Raw genomic sequence first — 21,882 nt, 5'->3', positions numbered from 1 at the left:
TACATGTGACTCTGGGATGATGAGGTTTTAATGTGTTGTTCACATTATGTTTAGTCACACTTGTTGACTTCCTTCCTCACTCTCTCCTGCAAGTTTTAGGCGACAAGACACCAAATGAAGCGCAGCGTTGCCTCGAGTAAGATTACACGTTTCTGTGTTGGAATATTGTTGGAAAGATATGAGACGACGTAAGTACACAACTAAATATACAGAAAATATATTGTCGTGACATGGTGCTCATCATCTCTTTAAACGCACCACCGACAATGTGTGAACGTCCTCCGATACTTTCACACTCCACTGCATTGTTGTGTTGGAACTGTAACGCGCAGCAGTCGTTGTGCCGCCCAGTACGGCACGTCACCGAGCTGCATCGGCACGGAGTTGAAAGTCGAGCAACCGGTGAAGCAGACGCGGCGGTGACAGAATGAGTCGCCCGCCACCTGAGGAGAGACTCCTGTGAGGTTTTGGGAGTTCAGAGACGTGCTGATGGTGATGCGAAGTGACGGACGCCTCTGGTGGGTCTACGAAGGATACAGAGTAGAAGAGCAGCAGAGTCCAAATTCCTCAGGTGAAAGGGGACACTGCGCTGAGAGCTTTGTGTGGCTCATGTGAATCACCCAATCCGTGTGGAATTCATTTCGTACAGTGCATTAATAGATTAACGGGGCTGGCGGTGGCTGTCCTCGCACAATGTTGAGGCCCTGTTGCCGCGCGGAATAAAGGCTGATTATCCTGTCTAGTGTAGCCCATAAAATAAATCCCCTTCCTGTGGTATTTGCCAGGTGTGTGATTGCTGCCAATCCCCCCGGCTTCTTCTTGCTGAAAGGCATGTGTTCTGCACTTTCAGAGGCCGAGGTCGGCTCTCTGTGTTCGGGCTGCCCGGAGTTGGGTTGGTGATCCTGTGGGCAGGATAATCTGCTGTAATCCCCAGCTCTGTGATCTGACCACAGCGCAGCGGAGAGCCGGGTGGGTGGTGGAGGCCGAACTGTTGGGGGGCAAACAGGAGAGGGGAGGGCTGAGGGAGGTCAGGGCAACTGATTACATTTAATAATCTCTACCAAAAACTGTGAATTAGCAGACATCCAACAACATTTCTAAATACAACTAGACCTTTGTTGTTTTGTTGTGTACTTATATAATCCCATTTTTTTCATACAGTGTTCAACCAAGAGAAATTGTCAATTTTATTCAAGGTTGTCTGTCGATACAAATTCAAGGATACGTCAGAGAACTGGTCAGCCCGAAAATGAAAATTCAGTCTTTTGAAAATCAGGTGAAGTTTCTGTAGTCCAAGAAAAAAGAATGTTTAAGAGCTTCACAGCAAAACAGAGTTGCAGCATTTGAATGTTTCAAAAACAACCGTAAAACCTGAAATGGCTCCATATAGCCCAGCTGGTGTAATCCAGCACTCTGGAGGCTCTGATACTGACAAGTGATCTTTGTTGAACTGGAGTCTGCTCTGTAGCTGCTGAGATATAAAGTTAGGGCACTCCCCGACTGAAGCGGGAACACGAGCACTGAAGTTTTATTCAATCTTTAATGTAAAGCTGTAGAACTAAAGGGAAAAAGGTGAAAAGATTTAAGTCAGATTTGCTTCCAGTTGCATCAGCCCTTCCAGTATTGATGGACTTAAAGTTGTAATACTCCATGAACAGTCATGAGTTTAGATTCAGCCTCATTCAGTCCAGTGTTAGTGCTGCGAAGTGGATCTCACGGCAGCTCTGGCGACTTATGAACTGAGAGTGTGGGGGCAGGGTCTGGAGTCGATTTGAATTTTCATCGGGGGTTAGCATTGTTTTCATCTGAGAAGATATCTGTGAGTCATCCGAGATGCACGCACGGAAAGACTCATAACAAGCCTCCATCATGCGATCCCGTATTCGAAGTGGAGGAAGGAAAGCTTTCTGGAGAGCTTCAACTTCGAATGCAATCCATGCTAATAAGATAATGATGTTTCATAATTTGATGAGCTTAATGAGCGTTCGGCAACAAGTCACGAAATCTGAATTCATGATGACTGGTTCCGAAATGTTCCTAATAGTGTTAATTAGAGATTCTTTCATCGAATGACATTAAATTAGATAAAAGCTAAAACATTTGTTGATCAGATGTGACAAGTAACAAGTGTGACTGACGGCTGTCACCTTGACCGTCTCCTCTCGGCCTCTCCCAGCTGTTTATTCTCGCTCCAGTGTCCCGTCTCGCTTTTCTCTTCCTTCATGTATGACATTACTCTCATCCAGGCTCTGTGAAGCTCCAGTGGCCAGATGCTCCCTCTTTGCCCATGTGGCGTGGCGCCAGCTCTTTCCCTTCAGAGCGTCTACTTCGTGTGCATTGTACTGTAAATGCCGGGCATTAAAATGGAAGCAGGCTTGAGCGTGCTTCTATCTTCCCTTGCTCTCTTGTGATTGCCTAAGAGGCACAAAGGGCAAGCTGAGGCAAGCGGAGATGGCAAGCCTGCCGTGGACATGTCATTTGAGATGTGTCAGTGACGGGCACGTTGCCCTAAAAGCATGCCCCGGCCTGAGAGTACCTCGTAATAAAAACCCTTAATGTGCTCCATAGATCCGCGGTGATGATTCAACGGCAGCAGTAGTGCAGCTGTGATTACATGGTCAGCCTATAAAAGTAGCACCCTTTCCCAATTTGCAAGTCCTCGCTTCAACTCCCCTCACTGCCACCCCCACTCTGGTAGCAATCAGCCAGGTGCTAAATGCCTGGGTGAGGCACAGCTCATGGGGGGGGTTGGGGCTGTCGTGGAGGGAGGGTTGAAATTGCACGTGGAAATAAGCATCTGTGCTTGCTTGGCAAAGGAGGAAGCGGGGGCAGGAAATAACTGTCATTCTCCGCAGAGGCTGAGATTGCGGACTATGTGTGTGTGTGTCATGGTGAGAGAGAGAGGGTGATGGACTCAGGCAGGTTAATCATTAACTTAGTCAGCTGAAGAGAATGAAGAAAAGGGGGCGGGGGGGAGGATTGACTGGGACTGTATTTTTTTTTTTTTTTGAAGCAGCTTAAATGAATGAGGGTCGGCTCATCCCCTCAGAGAGGCCTGATTAAACGCAGCACACAGTGTGATGGAGGGAAAGGAGAGCTGACACCTACCAGACTGTTGGGAAAAATGCTGATATGGCAGCAGCTCTCCCCAGCCGGCGGCTTCCTCGTGATCATTGTTAATGAATAATCGATGGCAGGAGAGGGTCAATGGAGGGGATGCATGTAAATCTCCTCTACACTCTCATATAGACTTATAGGTTTAATTAAACTAATCGCTGCATTGACTCGGGGCTCCAAAGCTCCTTTGAAGCCTGCCGTACTAATGACATGAAATCAAGCTCCCCCTTTTTGTTGCAGAAACGTGTGCAGAGGAGACAGAAAATGAAACGCTGCAGCAGAACCGTCCAATTTCCCGGCTTATTCTGCACACAAGGACTCTCTGTGGGAACATCCACAGTGCTAATTTAATAAGCACACTAGTACTACAGTAATACCTGTATGTAAGATTTCTCTGCAAAAAAACCAAAAATAATCTCAGCTGTTCCACAGCCGCTGCACATGTGATAGATGAGCTTTACATTTTCCAAGTCAGTGACCACATCTCTCAGTCATGCAAGCTGAATTAGCGTCATGTTGTTGTAAATGACCTTTGGTATCGTCCAGCATATTTAAATGATCTTATGTCTCTCGTGTTTATTCACGTCACGAGTGATTTCTTAAGGCTGTGCTATGAGGTGCCCTGTCAGTTATATATATGAACTTAATGCTGGTAGGAGCCAAAAACATGTTCAAAAAAAAGGAAATGTTGTGTTATTTGTTTGCTTAGCAGCTAAACTTCAGGGCACGATGTTTGTCAGAATTTCATTTTCTACCATGTAAGTAAGATTTTAATGTTTCTATGCGAGTTAGAAAATTAGCTTGCGTACGCCATAAGAAAAGCCGTATTAGCCCGGCGCAGAGCAATACTGTGGTGCTTAACAAGCAGTTAACATCGTTTGGTTAAATGAAGTTTGCTATCCTGAAGAAACGCAGCGTTATTAAAGTGTGTTTTGTGGCAGCAGGTGAAGCTCGTCGGAATGGAGAAGATTAAAGCCGCAGTTCACGTGTGATCTGCTGTCTGCTTTCCTGTGCTTGACGTTAAGGATCGAGTCTATCCTGAAATCAAAAATCCATATTTTTTCCATCTTACCTGTGTATCTTTTCGTCCGATCTAGATTGTTTCGGCGTGGGTGGCAGAATTTTGGAGATATAGATGTCTGCCTTCTCTCCGCCTTGTGTTGCTCAAAGTGCCGGAAGGAATACATTAGCAAACCTCAAAAGCAACGTCTGTTTCCAGGATTCATGACCTGGTTACACCAGCTAATTTACAGAGCCTGCTGTGAACAGTTTCATGTAGAGACAATTTCCTTTTAACTGAACTACACACAGATAAGATAAGATAAGATAAGATAAGATAAGATAAGATAAGATAAGATAAGATAAGATAAGATAAGATAAGATAAGATAAGATAAGATAAGATAAGATAAGATAAGATAAGATACTTCTATGTGCCTTACTGTAGGCAACCAGACTTATTTCAGTTCCTTCTCCAGAACTGAAGTAGCCCTGTTGATGAGAAGTGAAACGTCTTCGAGAGACTGAAACTGGTCCAGGCCGCAGACAGCTACAATCAACTTAAAGACAATATACAACTGACGAGACAGTACAGAGTGAAGAGCACAGTGGAACCTGAAACACAATAATAAGTGACATAGACTAAAATAAACAGATGTAAGATGAAGTGCACACACCCTGAAAGGTTAAACCTGGAATAAGTATTTAGTGGTGCAGTATGTCAGAACTTTCGTTGACAACAAAAATTAACGTAAATTATCAGCAGAGTGTGCAAAAATAACAGATTTGACATGATGAAACCCTATTGCAAATACGTCGACTGAATTTAGCATGCTAACCAAGCTGCGCGGCTAACTGAGCTACCTAGCCAACAACAGAAACAGCTAGCAGCATTCAGCGATGATTGTGTATAATACAGTGATGTTAATTTGTTTAATCATCGGGATGTTAAAGGAGGTTTTTTAGCTCTTTATCGTCAGTAAGACTTCTGTGAACCATCAGCCGTTCAGCCGCTGATGCTGAGGCCGTTAACATATCCATTACCGCGGGGTTGTCTCTGGCTTGCGTCACCGAGCCCCAGTGAGTTAACCGAGCGAGGCAGTTCAGGTGGCAGGGCAACATAAAAGACGGCGGCTTTAATGTGCGCCTCTCCATCCTGACAGACGGTTTGTTATCTTCCATAAGAAGGAGTCGCTCGGCTGGCACAAATCCCCGTCCCTCTGAAACCTCTGATCATCATGTCATTGTCCACAGCGATACACTCCGGGGACACTGCTTTCACATAATGAAACCAAAAGAGAGCTGCCCACAGCCCGGCTTATAATCACCCTGTGTACAGCGCGTGTGTGTGTGTGTGCATCTAGTTGCCTTTTTACAGTGTTTGAGTGAAAACAAAAGAGCTGCAGCGTTAGTGCTCTTCTGTGTGTGTGTGTGTGTGTGTGTGTGTGTGTGCTCAAGTGCAACATGGGGGAGTGTTTTTGCCTTTGTGCGTGTGTGTCCATGTGTGTGTGTGTGTGTGTGTGTGTGTGTGTGCATCCACGTGTGTGCATGAGTCACTTCGAGAGGTTTCACCAGCTATTATTGAGCTGGGACTCTGTATTTAATAGGAGATGGAATAATTGTCTCTTCATCAGTTCTCCAGAGATCACAATAGTAACTGTCATGTGAATTAGGATTCTTGACATTTTTCCAGAGTCTTGTCTTTGAAAGGTACTGTTCAAACAGGCTGTATGTGAGGCCTTTTCACAAGTGACTTTCCAAGACGAGCTCCAGCATCCATCCCCTGCGCATCGCAAAACAAACGACAGTCGCTCTCCACCGGGAGAAAGAGGGGAGGGAACAGAGAGGTTCAGAAGAAATGGTAAACTAGAGACTGAGGAAGGTGACGGGGGAAGAGGAGGAAACAGCTTGACAAGGCATCTTATCTTTCCTGTGTTCTCCGCTGTGCTCCGGCTTTAAGCGCTGTGCTGAAAGGTGGAACACTGAATTCTTGCAGCAGGTTGTGCTTGTTTTTTTTTTTTCCTTCCCCCCTTTCTTGCTCGCTGCTCTCGCAGAAAAAGGCTGAGAGGAAAACAGATATGATTCACGAGCCGTCTCATTTGTGCCCTCATTTGGTATGTGCAGAGTGTATATTCAAATTGTGACACAAAGTTTGAATACCTTGCCTCTTCGTGTCTCACGACAGCCGCAAGTAAACACTCGAAATCGGGTTGTCGTGCAGACACGCCGGCACACACATACACAAAAACACACAGACATACAAGTCTCACACACACACATGCATAACTTAAAATGTCCAATCTGTTTTCCAAACACTAGCAAAAAGGTTAGCCCCGCCACCAAAAACAAAAAGTGTCTGGTGAGAGTTTTCTGCTCAGACAAGCAGAAACTGGAGAATCAGTAGCATGAGATAATGTAATGTATGATCTCATTTATTCTTCCTACGAGTGCATCACCCTCTAGTGCAAATTAGTCATTGTCAATATTAACTAGAAGCACTTCAAGGAACTTTTAACAGGTTAAGAAACGATCTCAGTTTAAATATGCCTCTATACGACCCACATAAGCAGACAAGAGATGAGTGGAGGGGTCTCGCAGCCTGAGGAAAGAAGCTGCACTCGTACGGCACTGTTGTTATTAATCTTACGTCTTACAGACAGACACATGACCTCATCACTATTGTTAACAGCTGTGGAGTTGTGTCTTTCAGTCACTCGCTTTCCAAAAAAAACCTCACTTATTTGGAGTCTTAAAAAGGAAATAATTTGGCATTTTTGCATCTCTGGTTGACTCGTATCAGAGTCAGTGTTTTTTGTTAATTTTTGAATGTACATTCAGTTAAATGATGTGATGTTGAACACAAGCATCACACTCTTCAGTTATCAACCCAAGTGGTCGCTAACAATTGTGGGGTTTTTTTTTTGTTTGTTTTTTTTTAAAACTTCCAGCGATTTTTATATATGCTTCAAAAAGTGGTGTTTGTCTGTGAAGGTCATCTTGGCAAACAAACGTGTGAGTATCATAAACTTCTGTTTACTGCAGAACTCACTGGTTAGCCTACAGAAATATGTCATCGCCGCAGCTTCTCTTTTAGACGTTTCTCTCGGGCAGTCATGCAAACAGATCTGAAACACTTAACCAGAATCTAAAATGATAAAAAAAAAAAAACAAACAAAAAAAAAACCAGCTGCGTGGCTATAATAATATTGTTTTACATAAACAAGTCTTAACAGCATCTTAAAATCTGCGACTGAAAGTCTTCTGTTACGTGTGAGAAGGATCTTACAGTGACTATGTGAAGGTAGACATGTTCTCCTGGAGTGTCAGACTGTGCCACAGTAGTGTAATACAGTCAGTTGTGCAATCGTTTCTGTGAAACTCGACTAGTTCAACACTTCTTTTGTTCTCTCAGCCAAGGAAATTGCCACACACTCAACAGCCTTCTTTCCAAACACCCTTTTTGGTAATTGGGGGGTTAATGAGGGAGTTAGGCTGCTATTAATCAATACCTCCTCTCATGAAAGTAATGAATGACACCTCAGGTGCTGCACTGCCTGCAAACCTGATACCTGCAGCGGTCCAATACCTCCAACATAGTTTTTAATAACACTGCAGTCAATTTTATTTTCTTTGCATTTCACGTTGCAGTGTACTGGAAAAGCAGCCATGTGCTGTTTGGAAACCACGGAAGAGTAAAAAAAAAAAAATAAATAAAAAAATTAAAACAACTTCCTTGAGGCTGTCTAACGCTGCTATCTCGCATGTCATCACTGAATTAGTCGTGGTTGACCTGAAGCACCTTGTTTGAAAGCTATTTCATGGTCTAATTGTTGCTCACAGAAGAACATTAAGGTAGCACCGTGTCTGCTCACATCTAAAGGCCAAGGAAAGTGCTGTTGGTGAGCAAGGCTGTTGATGTCAAAATACAAACTGTTTTGGGCGCAAACCTTGCACGCTCTTCAGTGGAACATGTAAACATTTACACAGGGGTATGAGTCAACCCGCTTTCTCCCCCGACTACTTTTTTCACTCTTTTCTCCTCCTCTCTCTGGTTGTTCTCTATCTTCTCTTCAAATCCCGATTACACAAGCCCTGTGTGTTGCTTTATTCTCACGTCTGCTGTCTGTTACTCTTACTGATCAGCCTTCCTGTTGCTGCAGAGGAACTGTGTGCACAGAGAGATAAGGACAGAAAGAGCACATGCTTGCACTGGGGAGGCGGGGGAGGAGAGAAACAGTAACAGATACAACGTGAAGGGCGAAAGGCTGACTAATTAGGAAATTAACGGAGATCATCGCAGGTTGTCAGTGCAGTCCGGTTGTCTCGAGGGCTGTGAGGACGAGACGGCAGCCACAGCAGCCTGGACGCCAGATGGGGACAGAGGTCCAGTTACGGCCGGCCGGTCCCAGCAGGACTCAAACTGAGCTGAGCTGGTGAAATACCAGAAGAGCTTTCCTCTGGGAAGCAGTCGGCGCCGGGGAACAGACGAACCTTAAACAAGCCTGCACAGGCGAGGATTAAGGAGTATTGCGTAAATCCAGGGAACAAATTGAGGATGTGAAAAGGGGTGAACTGGAGTTCACGCATCCAGGGCCTGAGGATCACAAGCCCGGGATATACATGTGGATGCACTTTGACTCCTCTGGCATGAGACACACGGGAGAGCGCAACTAAGAGGAGGATCGGGCCTCGATATCTGATCTTGCTCTGGACTGAGGACAGTAAGCGCCACATGAGGCGGCCTGTCTGCTACAGACGTGAGTCGACACGCTGAAAAAGTCGATGAGTGGAACTGCATTAGAGGGAGACAGCCAAACAGAGCGAGACAGCCGGTTTTAAGTAGAGTCTGGGGGAGTTTTCTTTAACTGGTCGGCTTCAGCAGGGCCAGAGCTGTCAGCGATGAGTCAGAGGAAGCTGACACGACAGCTGAGGTTGTGGGAAGGTCCTGAGGGTCCACCTCCCGCACCCTCTCTCACCTCACCCGTGTCACCGGTCGATCAGCCCCGCGGACACGGGGGCTCTGCTCTGTTCCGCCGTATGAAACTGAACCGCAGCATTCAGGAGCGCAGACGTTCATCCAACTGTATCTGCAGGTACATTTTTCTGTTAAAAACAGAGGCTGCGGTGATTTTTGATTGCTCTGCAGCAGCACAGGTGAGGTGTGAGCATCATAAACATTTGTGCTCATGTCCCTACAGAAGGTCTCAGAGTAAACTATTCCATGCACGCACACGCACACACACACACACACACACACACACACTAATCACACTAAACACACCTAAATCAGATGGATTAGATTTTGGGGGGTGAACTGAATTCTGGATGCTAAAGTTTCATAATTACTCTCAAAGTTTGCAGAAAAAAAATTAAAAACAGGGATTAGCGCGTGCAGCTTGCAGAGGTTCCCCCTGGCAGACTTTTCTGATGTGTTTTTCATTACTGGGGGAACTTGTTTAATGATAATTTGATCTTCAGCCATATTCACAAAGCCTTCTGGGGAGAGCAGTGGCTTCTAATTGGCCAATTTAGAAGTAAATTCCAAAAATATCGCACTTCACGGCTAATTTAAGAAGTCAAACTGAAAACCGTTCACAACTGTGTCGACAACAAAAGTTTGAGAGAGGTGGGGAGGCGTTGTGGAGATTAAAGTTGTCCTACATTAAAAATAGATGCCGCCGCTACGCTGCAACCTGCTTCCCTATCTGTCCTTGTTGTCCTCACATCTGACTGCAGCCTGAAAGTGACAACTGTAGATGCATATTATCATAGATGGAAGTCTTGGCTTGTAGCTGTTTTAGTGCACAGCAAGCCCAATAACAATTCCAGCAGCACACTTTTCAGATAAATTGGCATCTGTCCGACGGTTACCAAACAACTCTCAATCATTTTATTGTTACAGGACGCCAAACTCCACAACCTCGCCCAATCAATACTGACTTCATTTCTTAGCTGAGGGATCGAATCTTCTTTCATCTCAGTTTTTGTCTAGGGCTGCTGGAGAATAAAGGCTTCCTGACTGCAGGTGAAAAAGAGACGAGTGTAACCTGAGACGCGTGTTACCGTGTCCCCCTCAGCTAAGCTCGTCTTCCACTGGATCTGGCAGATTAGTTTCAGCCTTGTGTTTTGGGTTTAATGTTAATTAGCAACGTGCTGGTCTGATGCTGTGTGGACAGATGCTGGCTTTCCTTCCTGAACCAAAAGGAGAAGACAGATGTGGATTTACTTGACTGTAACAATGTTGCTTCATCACTGCGACCGTATGTTTGGGTTGGATGTTATCTAGTATCCACTTGCGTCATGTGTCGCAATGAGCCGTCTTTAGCCGCGCTTACGTGGACAATATTTCTTCAGCCTGGCTGAAGTCATCCTGATTAGAGACTCAAAGATGACTGTTTACATGTACGCTAAATAAAATGACGTATAAGATGTGTGTTTACATGTCTCAAAGTATCAAGTCAGAATATAATTAGTTTTTCGTGCACAAAGTGGTTCCTGTCACTGTGAAGCGTCTTATCTGTAAGACATATTCAGCCGAAAAACAAGAAGTGGTTCTGTGTGGTAATGTTCACGATGGACCGACATTGTGTCCGGGGAACAATATTTGCATTTCTATTGCTCTTTCTAATTAAGCCTTTGACCAGACTTAATGGACAAGTTCGACCAAAAATGGAAATTCGGTCATTATCTCCTCATTCCCATGAAAATGGAAAGTCGGGTGAAGCTTCACAGCAAAAAAGAGTTCTCCAAAACAACTGAAGTACACGGGGACTGTTTTAAAATGATAAAAAAAAAAGGAAAACAAAACAAAAATTAACATATAATGACCCCTGCATAATCCAAGTCTCTGGAAGCCCTGAGATCCGAAAATGACCTTTACCCTTCCCTGTCTGAAGCGGGTGCATGGGATCGAACGTTTGTCAGAGGCGTAAATAATGTCCTTTTAAATGTTTTTGGGATCTCGGGGCTTCTGGAGACTCAAGTTACTCTGGACGAGCTGTATGGAGCCTTTTCATGTTTGTCATTTCAGTCATTAATGTTTAAAAGAAGTCCCCATTTGCTTGAGTTGTTTGGGAGAATGCTGCAAGTCTGATTCAGTTTGAAGCTCCACAAGTGTTTAGACAACTCGAAACTTGAGTAGAAAACAAGTGAATTTTCACTCTTTAAATATCTAAAGGTCTAAAGTACACTAAGGTTGTCTCAGCCACAGATCAGGTTGGATTTGGTACAGCCATGGTTCTGTCCGCCCTCAAATTATTCCAATCAGGGAGAAATGATTACAAGGCAACAATATTTTCCTACTTTCTTAATGAAAAGATTTTCACACCTCCCCTCTCAACCTGATTGAAAAATTACCTCTGACCAGGCCAGTCTCTCCCAACTGAAGTGGTCACATGAGGCATCTGTATTCTGATTAGGCTGTAATTCTGATTATAAATGGAATATTAGGTTTCATGTAAAGGACGTTGCTGTGAACGTTGTCTTTGTACTGCTCTTAACACTGTTGTGCTTTCGTCCTAAAAGAATCCATGTTTGAAAATCACTCAGGTCTGCTGACAGGCAGCTTTGGCTCCGAGAGGTCCTGCTGTCGATGTGGCTCATTTTGCTCACTTAAATGTGACTTGTTCTAAAATACGACTTGTCAGTAAAGTGTAATTCCCAGGGCAGCCCGGTGGCAGGCTGCCAATCCACCGCAGAGTCACAGCTGTATGGATTCATGTCGTTGTGTCTGTCACAGCTCTTTCTTCAACTTCCTCTCTAAGCGAGTAGAAAGGACAAAGAAGGATGGACTACATCACATTTGATTGGGAATTTAGGTTTATCGCGCCATGACCTGTTGTCAGTGTGAGATAAGGGAAGCAAACACCTGTATGTCATGTAACAGATCTTTCCTCTCTATCCCTTCAGCTTCGATTCAGAAAATGGTCCCTCGCCAGGCCGCAGTCCCATGGATTCGCAGGCGAGTCCTGGGTTGGTGCTGCACCCTTCTTTCCCCCAGAGCCAGCGCAGGGAGTCCTTCCTGTACCGCTCGGACTCCGACTACGACACGTCCCCCAAAACCATGTCACGCAACTCCTCCATCAACAGTGAGGGGTAAGCACGCAGCCGTCGTCCTGGATCCATCACGCGGCGCGCTGAATTTAAACATGTTTTTCCAAATTTGCCGTGTCCATTTACTCACACACACACACCGCAGTAACGACACATTATCCCAATCAAACAGCGATGGCTGTGATTGTAATTATGCATTCATTATGCTAATGAAATCATGATGAATCCTCTTAGCATTAACTGTTGTGCTCTGTTTCCTGGCTTGTCTCTCAGCAAGTTTAAGCCGCCCAAAATCTTCCATTAGTGTGTTTCAGGACTATGTGTCTGTTTAGATCCACATAGGTCTGTGTACACATCCAGCTGACAGATGCAGCTGCTCATATAAACACTAATACAGAGAGCCTCAGTCGCCCCAAAACTCTCACACTCATCTCCGTCTCTGCTATTTGTTTTTATCTTTTGTCCCGTAGGCACGCCGAAGACATGATTGTCACCCCTTTCGCTCAGGTACGGTTTCCTTCTGCACCTTGTCTGACATGTTTAATTGCTGTTAGTGACTAGAAAGGTGGCTAATTAGTGCAGTGAACTTGTCGCCCCTCCCCTCCTCCTCCTCCTTCTATCCCCTCCTACGCTGTCCATCCATCCCCCAGGTGTTGGCCAGCCTACGAACCGTAAGAAGCAACTTCACCATCCTCGCCAATGTCACAACACCCACTAACAAGTCAGTATCATGCTGTCAAACACCCCTTCCCCCCACTTACACTCGTCACGACTGCCTGCTTAGTTTGCAGTGTGTTTGCTAACGTCTCCTTCTCCTCGCTCCCGTGGGAAACACTTATGCCATCATGATTAACCAGTTTATGATTATCAGGCTATGCTCAAGGAAAATGAGATCTGCATTATCTGGCAACTCTCCAGCTCGCTGGCTGAGGACTGAGTGTGTAGAACGCCATGCCTCAGATGTATGTCCCTGACTCTGTACCTAGACGACAGAGACGGTCAATAACACTAAAATGATTCTCCTTTGTAATGCGGTAGACAGAAGGAGCTGGAGTTGGCAGGCTTTTAGCTCCACGTCAATATGATATATAAAGCAGTGCACCACAGAATTATCAGCGTCTATAATTATGCGGTGTTGTGCCCTGAAAATGCCTCCCTCACTTCACAATTATGAAACCACGAAGGCTATTTGAAAGCAGAGTGGAGCTCGTGCTTCATCTTCGACTATTTAGGATGCTTGAATATTTGAAGGGAAATGAGGGAATTTTATGCATTTTTTAAAAAATTCCCACACTGCAGTGTTATTCAAGATTCATAAGCATCTGAATACAAACACGCCTTTGTCTCGTTTCAGGGGCATATAAATGAATAAAATACATAAAAAATATTTATACCCTCTCTGAGAGCCAAGCCTTTTGTTGCCTCATTGTGTAGTGCTGAATGTGTGTTTGAGCCCCAGCAGGGGGCAGCAGTGTGTGCTTCTCCATCTGATGTAATAATGTGTTTGTCCACAGGAGGTCACCAGTGACAAGCCAACCCACTGTTCCCCAAGCTACGCTCTCTGGTATGCTGTCAGCTAATTAAAACTCTTGTCCAAAGAGACCCACAGTCCCCTCACACGGCTTTAAGGACACACTGAGGCTCCCACACTCCTCAAGTGCATCATCAGCAATGCAGTTCATCATGCTGCTGATATTGAGAATTTTTCAACTGTGTTAGATTAGATTAATTAATGCTACAGCTATGAAAAATGAGTGTGCTGAGAAATAACTTGACAGAGTTGAATCTCTTTTCATACACAGATGTTTAAATCATTCACTTTTATCTTTACCTGAAAACTTTACACTGAAACTGAACTGCATTTGTTTTGTTGTAGCGATTGTAAAAATATTGAGCAGAGTTTGCATCATCAACACTTTTAGAAGCACACATATGAGCCATATACATATATATACTTATATATATATATAGATTATTTTTATATGTCACTCAGCTAAATCCTTTAGCCCTGCCTTACTGTGCTTATAAAGACAGCGTGTAGAACATCAGGACACGCGACTTTAACAAACCAGAGGAGATCCAGGCACTCCGAATGTAAAAAAAAAAGGCATCAAAGGACAGAAAACTGTTGTGGTTGAGACATGTTGGCCTTTAAATAATTTAGACACCATAACAAAGGGTTAGGGTTCACAGGTAACAGGTGATAGTAACATGACTGGCTATAAACGAGGCCTCCTCGAAAGGCTCATTTGTCGATAAGCAAGGATGGGGCGAGGTTCTCCTCTACGTGACACACATGATTGTGCTTGACAAGTTCAGGAACACTTTGTAAAACTATTGTCCATAAACACAGTTCATTGAAAATGATCTTATCCTCTTTTTGTTTACGTTTCACACGGCGCCTCAACTGATTTGGGAGCCGGCATCGTATAATTTTATGTTACTAAAATGAAAACACAAACAGTTTTGATTCAGTTGTGTTATGGTGTTCTAACTTAAGTTAGTTGATAATTTTAGACTGGTAGTACGTTACATATTTTAAATTTGTTGTGGTTTTGTGCATGTGTGTGTGTTTTCCCCAGAGGAGACATACCAGCAGATGGCTCGGGAGACTCTGGAGGAACTGGACTGGTGTCTGGACCAGCTGGAGACCATTCAGACCCACCGCTCAGTCAGCGAGATGGCCTCCAACAAGGTGAGCACCCGTCCACACACAAACATGCACACTCGTACCTTCACTGTCCTTCTAGCTCTGCATCACCTCTGTGCCAAGCTTCTTAAAGAGCGACATATAAACGGTGTATTTCATGGTTCAGGGGAAAACCTCACAAGAACTAAATATTACTGGGTTGTAGCCGGATCAGTCAGACACAAAACATTATGGCTGTAATGTCTTGTTTAAGCTTTCAGTCAAATATGTGTTAACAGTGCAGCTCTATTGTGTAAAATGTATTTAACATAGTTTGAAGAATGCTGCATTTTGGTCATAAAAACTTTCATCTGGCTTGTCCACACTCCTAAAATACTTATCACATTGAGCATTCACACATTTTAACATGATAGTGTTTTAAAAATGACTCATTAGATATTAAAGTAAAGTAAAGTAGTATGTGCTGCTTTGTCTGCTGTAGATTGAGTCAATTTTCAAGTTGTTAATCAAGTTGTTTTTCAAGTTGTTAATCAGAAATAGCATTTCTTGGAAATGTTTGTTTCCTAGGTTGGCTGCAACTAACAAGAATTTCGCTGTCAGTTTATCTGTTGATTCTTTTCTCAAGTAATCATTTAGTTGTTGGCGGTCACATAGTGATAAATGTGGATCTGTGTTTTCAAAAGCCCAGTATGGCTCCCTTAAAAGCTGAAAGCTCAAACTAATCAAGTGATTATCAAGACAGTTGGTATGTAAATTAATAGCTGACGACTCATTTATTATTTGTTGCAATCTCAGTGAATAATTGTGAGCTCTGTTGTTGGACCTTCTCTGGGTTTTTATGGACTTATTAACTGACATGATTACGTCTCGTTAAGCTTTTGTGTTTACAGCTGCAAGAGATGCAGGTGTGCATTTTGCAGTACTACATCGACATGCCTGTGTGTGTGTGTGTGTGTGTGTGTGTGCACGTGAGCAGGCTTCTTCAGTATGCATGCATTTGTATTTGTGGGGGCTCAGGGACAGAGAGAGAGACTGGAGGGAGGGAGAGGGTCTGTGGGTATGGAGGATGTGAGAGGGAGGGGGGACGGCCCTGATGCTGATGTCTCTGCTGTAACCTTGGTTGCTATCGAACAGCAGCAGGGTCTGCCCTTCCCTTTTAGTCATTGGCTTGCCTCTCTGACCACAAGCCATGTGGTTTGAGCAACGGCCAATGAAATAGAGGTGATGCTCCTTTAATAGTGTTCTGTCTTAAAGAGACAGCATCGCGTACCTTGTTTGTTTTATTTCGAGAAATTCTTCCCGTGTTGCACTGCTCTCTTAATTAATGGCAAGGATCTTGGTGTTTATAATCAGTCAGGCTTATGATGAAGGGACGGAGGAGGAGAGAACAGCAGAGTGCTTAAAGGACATCATTTATTCGTGTGTGTGTGTGTGTGTGTGTGTGTGTGTGTGTGTGTGTGTGTGTGTGTGTGTGTGCATATACGATGTGCAGAGAGAAGTCTCCTGGGGTAAACAGAGTCTCTGTGAATATGTTGCTGCCTTTTAGCAGCCACAGCCGCAGCTAAGCTACAGAAATCCTCCGCACTGTGCCAACATGGAGGTACACATGTAAATTCCCACTCAGTCTCTCACTCTTACTCACACCCTCGCTCACACACATATTTTCGACAGACGTACATGCTGTCTTGTCGCACATGCGCACTCAGGCTGAGAGCAGAAGCAGGCACAGACACACACACGCACACACATGCATGCGCCTGCAGCCACACTGCCTGATTAGCTTGCGAGAGCTGTCTACAGCATCCAGGGAAATGGCGCAAGAGGCAGAGCATTGGAGGAGGAACGGCAGCCTAGAGCGGCAGGATTAGACCTCTGGCATTTCGGCCAGCTGAGGCATGGATTGACTTGGAGCAGGGGACTGGGATACGGAGCAATCAGGAGGCAGCCTGACTTGACTGTGGACTGACTGTGCGTTGATGGGATCAGTGTGAGACGGCACAGGCGGGCTGATGCACCGGTAGGACTGGGCCGGGCCTCTGGATCCGTACCGTGGGGGAGGGGCAGTCGACGCAGGAAGAGGGAGCCTGTTTTTCCAGACCACAGCTCTGGTGTGATTCTTCAGCCTGACCGTCTGCTTCAGGCCTGCCCGCATCCCTCTCTGTCTCTGTCTCTCTCTCTCTCTCTCTCTCCCTCTGTCCTCCTCTCCATCCCTGTTTTTCTCCTGCTATTACAATCTGTTTCTCCCCTCTTCCTTCCCCGATGTTCCTGCTGTCATCCAAGCTCCCTTTACTTCCATCATTCGATACCACAGTCATCTATCTGTCCTGCCGTCACCATCACTCTTTCCCTGTCACCTCCATCATCTAAATTTTTTTATTACTGTTTGTCAAGCAGCTCGGCTCTCTCAGCATCATTTTTTCGTTTACATCTCTCTCACAATCCCACTCATCACCTCCATCGGCTCCTCTCTGTGCCCTTCAGACGGTCCCTCGCTCCCTCTCCTTCTCTGTTTCCCTCCATCTTCCCTCTTTCGGCTCCCATCCACCTCTACCCTGCAGTGACAGTACATTTGGGTCAGTCGGCTCAGCAAATGGGATGAGATGTAGTCTCCACAGCAGCCGGATCCAGGGGGCTCCTGGTCTGCCCATCAGGGGGACCCTCATCTTCGGACCACACTGAGGCTGGAGCCGGACTCTGGACTGACTGGGTGGCCTGCTTTGGGGTGCTGCATGTAGGCAAGGACAGTCTGCACCAGCAGCCCCTACCCTCACCCCCTTCCCCTGTTCCTTCACCCCCTTTCGGGGCAGCCGTCACTCTGGAGTGTCCCCGCCTGACTGGCTGTGGCCTCTCCCCACACACCCTGACGACGCCCTCATGCCACTGGGGCACCCACAGTGCCCCCAACCCACTCCACTACCGCACAACCTGCCTGTGCCATCGGCCCAAACCGCCCGTCACACTCAACATGGGTGTAGTGGAGGCCATTGACCCAGCGCCGTCCCCCTGCCCCTCGCCTGTACCAGGAGGCTACAGGCTGCCCCGCTCCTCCAGCTACAGCCCCCTGCAGGGGAGGGCAGGGGCAGAGCTGGACCTCGGTGCAGCCGCCGGAGGGGTTCTGGAGGGGGGTGGGACGGCGGCGGAGCGCAGGACGCCCTTTGTGGACCTATTCTGTGAGACCTGCTCCAGGCCCTGGCTCATCGGCTGGTGGGACCAGGTAGGGCTCGGAGAGCTTGCAGAGGGCAAGAAGGTCTGGCAGTGGCCATCTTGGATAGATGCTGTGGACTCCTCAAGTGTTACTGCCACATCTATGCATGCATTATCATCTCATCTACTCGACTGGCACATTTATTATTCTTCTGTTTTGTAACAGTCAGTTTAATGTTTTTAATAGGGGCAATCTTATTTGTTCTCTATAATTCATGATACACTGAATTGATGTGGTAAAGAAAGGTTTTCTGGGTCTGACAGTAGCATTGTAAAAAACTGTGAGGCAGAATATTGGTGAGTGTTTTCCTGTACATAATTTATACACAAACCCACTGAAGGGGAACAGTAATAAAGGCACAGAGTTTATTAACTCTGCTCAGTGTTTCCACAGCAGCAACAGCAGCAGCACTGTAAACAAAAAGACAATATCACTTCTTCTCCTCCTTCCATACCTGTCTACATGTCCGTCCTTTGAGAATACCCTAAGCTGCTTAAAAAAAAAACTTCAGTGGGACTTTGCGATAAGTAGTCTAGCCATCTTTACTGCAGGTACGTTGCAGTGTCACATAATGTCCGTTTCCATCCTACACACCTGCGTCCCACATCCCTCTCTCTCTCTCTCTCTCCTGCCACCCTGAGGCTGGCCTCAATACAGACTCAAGGAAGCCGAGCGAATTGTCACTGAAGGACAATGCTTGTTGTCTCAGGTCTGAGACGATGTTCCCTTTTCCTCCTTTTGTCCTCACATGTGCCAACATCCATAAAAAAATGTATGACGTCGGCGATTGTGTGAGTTTTCTATCATAGGTCAGGTTTGCATTAGATATGGTATCATGTCACTAAATTACCAAAACAAATCCTGGCTTTTCTCTTTACTGTTTACTTAAATTACATGGAGCAAATCGGGTTATATGTGTTGCTTATCTGCTGATATATTAATAGATTGGATCAGTCAAACATGCAGGTTACAAATCTTCATTTTATCAGTGTTTGTTATTCATGATTATGGACAGAAAAAATGAAACCCTCCTGGGTCCCTCACATATGCAGGTGCATGAGTGTGTGTGTGTTCATTTTCATGTCTGTGTGGCGTTTGCATGTTTGCTTCATTAGTCAGTGTCAGAGGAAGAGTGTTGTTTGTCCTGGCACTCGGACTGGCACCGTGGAAGTGTTGGTTGGCAGCTATGACTCAGCGTTACAGCATTAGGGGAGGAAAGAACGAGAGAGAGCAAGAGAAAGAGGAGGAGGTTTGGGCTGAGCCTGATGCCTAAGTGTGCCACCGGGCTTGACTTGTTTCCCTGGCTCCTGATGACTGATTCTGCCCGACTGCTTCTACGATTTGCTGTCAGAGCACCTATCTGCACAGTCTACCATGCAGAGAGCGCAAGGCTGGATGACATAGGTGGGAAAAGAGAGAGGGAAAGAGTGAAATATGGTGGGAATGCATGAGGTGTGTGAAATGGCAGGAAGGCAAAGTGGAGCCTGTGACAGAGGAGGATTTGGGGGCTGGAGGGCAGTATCGGAGGGTGTTGTTTACCTCGAGAGGGAGGGAGGAGCAGATATAAGTAACAGAGAGACGTGGAGAGGAAGACAGCAGAGGAAGGGAGGGTTGACCTTGGTAAAGGTCAGAGACACCTGCCTACTCCCTCTGATTGTCACCCAAGCAGCCACCGCTCTCACATCAAGCTGAAGGACTGACTATGAGGAGGCAGTTGCCACGGCAACCGCTCTGGTTGCCATGGAGATTGTTATGTGTGAGAGATCAGTCAGTAGGACACAGACTGAGGGGTCTCGTCCGCATCGCATTGTGCCTTCACATGACTTGTGCGACAGGTGACTCTGTCGAGCCTCGGAAACACGACATTTATCCAGAAAAAAAAATCACGAACGACATGAAAGCGGAGAGAACGTTCAGGAACAGTCTGCGGGGATAATGTATTCATTTAATCACATTCGTGCCTGTACTGCAAGGACCCGCAGAGTAGTCCTTCATGATTTCCACTCTAGATGTATGGAGGAAAAAAAAAACACGACATACAAACATGCAACATGCATCACTGCAGCATGTTAACACACGGCAATCCAGATGCAAGTCCACTGATTTGTGGCATTGAACAGTATGTTCTCAAAAAGAGGAGGCATGATTCATAATTGATTTTTCTCACCCTTTAGTGAATGAAGCCAGATTGAGGGTGATAATTTATTTTCTCATATTTGACTCACAGGAGGGTTTCGTTGTTATGTATCAGTACAAATGGAATCTAAAGCACAATGTCATTCTTTCTGAAGGTTTATCTGCCTGTTTCAACATCTCTTAAATATGCCTCTATGTTGCAACTAGACTTAAAGTCACTCTCTTCCTGCGTTTGTCTGTCCTTCCCTCAGTTCAAGAGGATGTTGAACAGGGAGCTGTCCCATTTGTCAGAGATGAGTCGCTCAGGGAACCAGGTGTCAGAATACATCTCCACAACCTTTCTAGGTAAAACAAATCTATCTGTGAGCAACCACAAAATCTTATAGCTTTGACCTTGGGTCAAGCAAAACACATAAGTCTCCATCCTTGGTAACCTCTGAGTCCTGCCCCCCCCAGATAAGCAGAACGAAGTGGAGATCCCATCCCCGACTTTGAGGGAGAGGGAGAAGCCAATGTGTCACATCAGCGGTGTCAAGAAGCTTACGCACAGTTCCAGCCTTTCCAACTCCACCATGCCTCGCTTCGGTGTCAAGACTGAACACGAGGACGCGTTAGCCAGGGTAAATACATCTTCAATTGTCTTTCTGCATTTTTATCGTGTCATGTATTGTCTCGCTGCAAGACAAACTCTTCTTGTGGGGACAATAACAATCTGAACTGAACTGAACTACACAGAAGGAAAAAGCAGCCGACAAGAATCAAGTAAGCGTACTGACATGCACACATAAACCCGCACAGTAGATGGAGCAGATCTCTAAAAAACAGTCTCCCCATCGTCAAGAACTACAACACACCACAATGTCTTGCAGCCATTTTGCATGATGCAAATTTCATTCAAGCTCATTTAAATCTAATCCAAAGACTCCAATCTAAAGAACACACAACTGTAACATCATGCACCTTTGTTGGTGGAATTATCACGTATAACAAACTCATGACTGTTGCGCAGGAGTGTGTTAATGTTGTCTGTTTGTGACTTCAGGAGCTGAACGACTTGAACAAGTGGGGCCTTAATATATTTCACGTGGCAGAGTTCTCTAATAACCGACCCCTCAGCTGCATGATGTTTGCCATCTTCCAGGTGAGACACAGAACAATGGATTATATAATCTATAATGTAGCATGGCTAATGACCCTGTGGACTGCCTCTCCTGCAGGAACGAGATCTACTGAAGACCTTTCGGATCCCTGTGGATACATTTGTCACCTATGTGATGACCCTGGAGGACCACTACCATGCCAATGTGGCCTACCACAACAGCCTCCACGCTGCAGATGTCACTCAGTCTACTCATGTACTGCTATCCACACCGGCTCTAGATGTAAATATCTCCGCTGGTCCGACAACGACAAAACGCTTCACTCCAAACACCAAACACATGCTCATGCTAACTAATTATTTTCCTTTCATTGCTCTCGGTCAGGCTGTGTTCACCGATCTAGAGATTCTAGCTGCTTTATTTGCCGCTGCCATTCACGATGTGGACCATCCAGGAGTGTCCAACCAATTCCTCATAAACACAAGTGAGTCAAGACTGAGAGGAAAACGCACATGTGAACTGTGGAAGAAACAGGTGACATAATGTCGCAGAGGACAGTCAAAAAGTGGCTTTTGCTTTTGATAATAAACACAACAGGTCTCATCTGTAAAAGTCTGACTTTAGA

At 45.5% G+C, this 21,882-nt stretch overlaps 1 protein-coding gene across 4 annotated transcripts in view; it reads left to right on the top strand.

Annotated features, from left to right (window-relative positions):
• The window catches only part of pde4a (phosphodiesterase 4A, cAMP-specific), a 47,443-nt gene that overhangs the window by 18,197 nt on the left and 7,364 nt on the right, over nt 1-21,882 (top strand). Inside the window, exons 1-11 of one of the 4 annotated variants that reach the window (XM_037089559.1) lie at nt 100-188; nt 12,023-12,208; nt 12,637-12,673; nt 12,817-12,887; nt 13,681-13,730; nt 14,749-14,861; nt 20,409-20,502; nt 20,614-20,777; nt 21,200-21,298; nt 21,375-21,539; nt 21,642-21,741. In XM_037089559.1, coding sequence (XP_036945454.1) covers nt 115-188; nt 12,023-12,208; nt 12,637-12,673; nt 12,817-12,887; nt 13,681-13,730; nt 14,749-14,861; nt 20,409-20,502; nt 20,614-20,777; nt 21,200-21,298; nt 21,375-21,539; nt 21,642-21,741 — 1,153 coding nt within the window. In that variant the 5' untranslated portion in view covers nt 100-114. Of the gene's footprint in view, nt 1-99; nt 189-8,001; nt 9,208-12,022; nt 12,209-12,636; nt 12,674-12,816; nt 12,888-13,680; nt 13,731-14,748; nt 14,862-15,958; nt 18,031-20,408; nt 20,503-20,613; nt 20,778-21,199; nt 21,299-21,374; nt 21,540-21,641; nt 21,742-21,882 lie in introns of those variants that run through there. The other 3 variants (XM_037089558.1, XM_037089556.1, XM_037089560.1) reach the window with 3 other exon arrangements.

This window comes from Acanthopagrus latus, chromosome 23 (assembly GCF_904848185.1).
Source record: "Acanthopagrus latus isolate v.2019 chromosome 23, fAcaLat1.1, whole genome shotgun sequence".
NCBI lineage: Eukaryota > Metazoa > Chordata > Actinopteri > Spariformes > Sparidae > Acanthopagrus > Acanthopagrus latus.
This window is presented reverse-complemented; position numbering and strand designations above follow the sequence as displayed.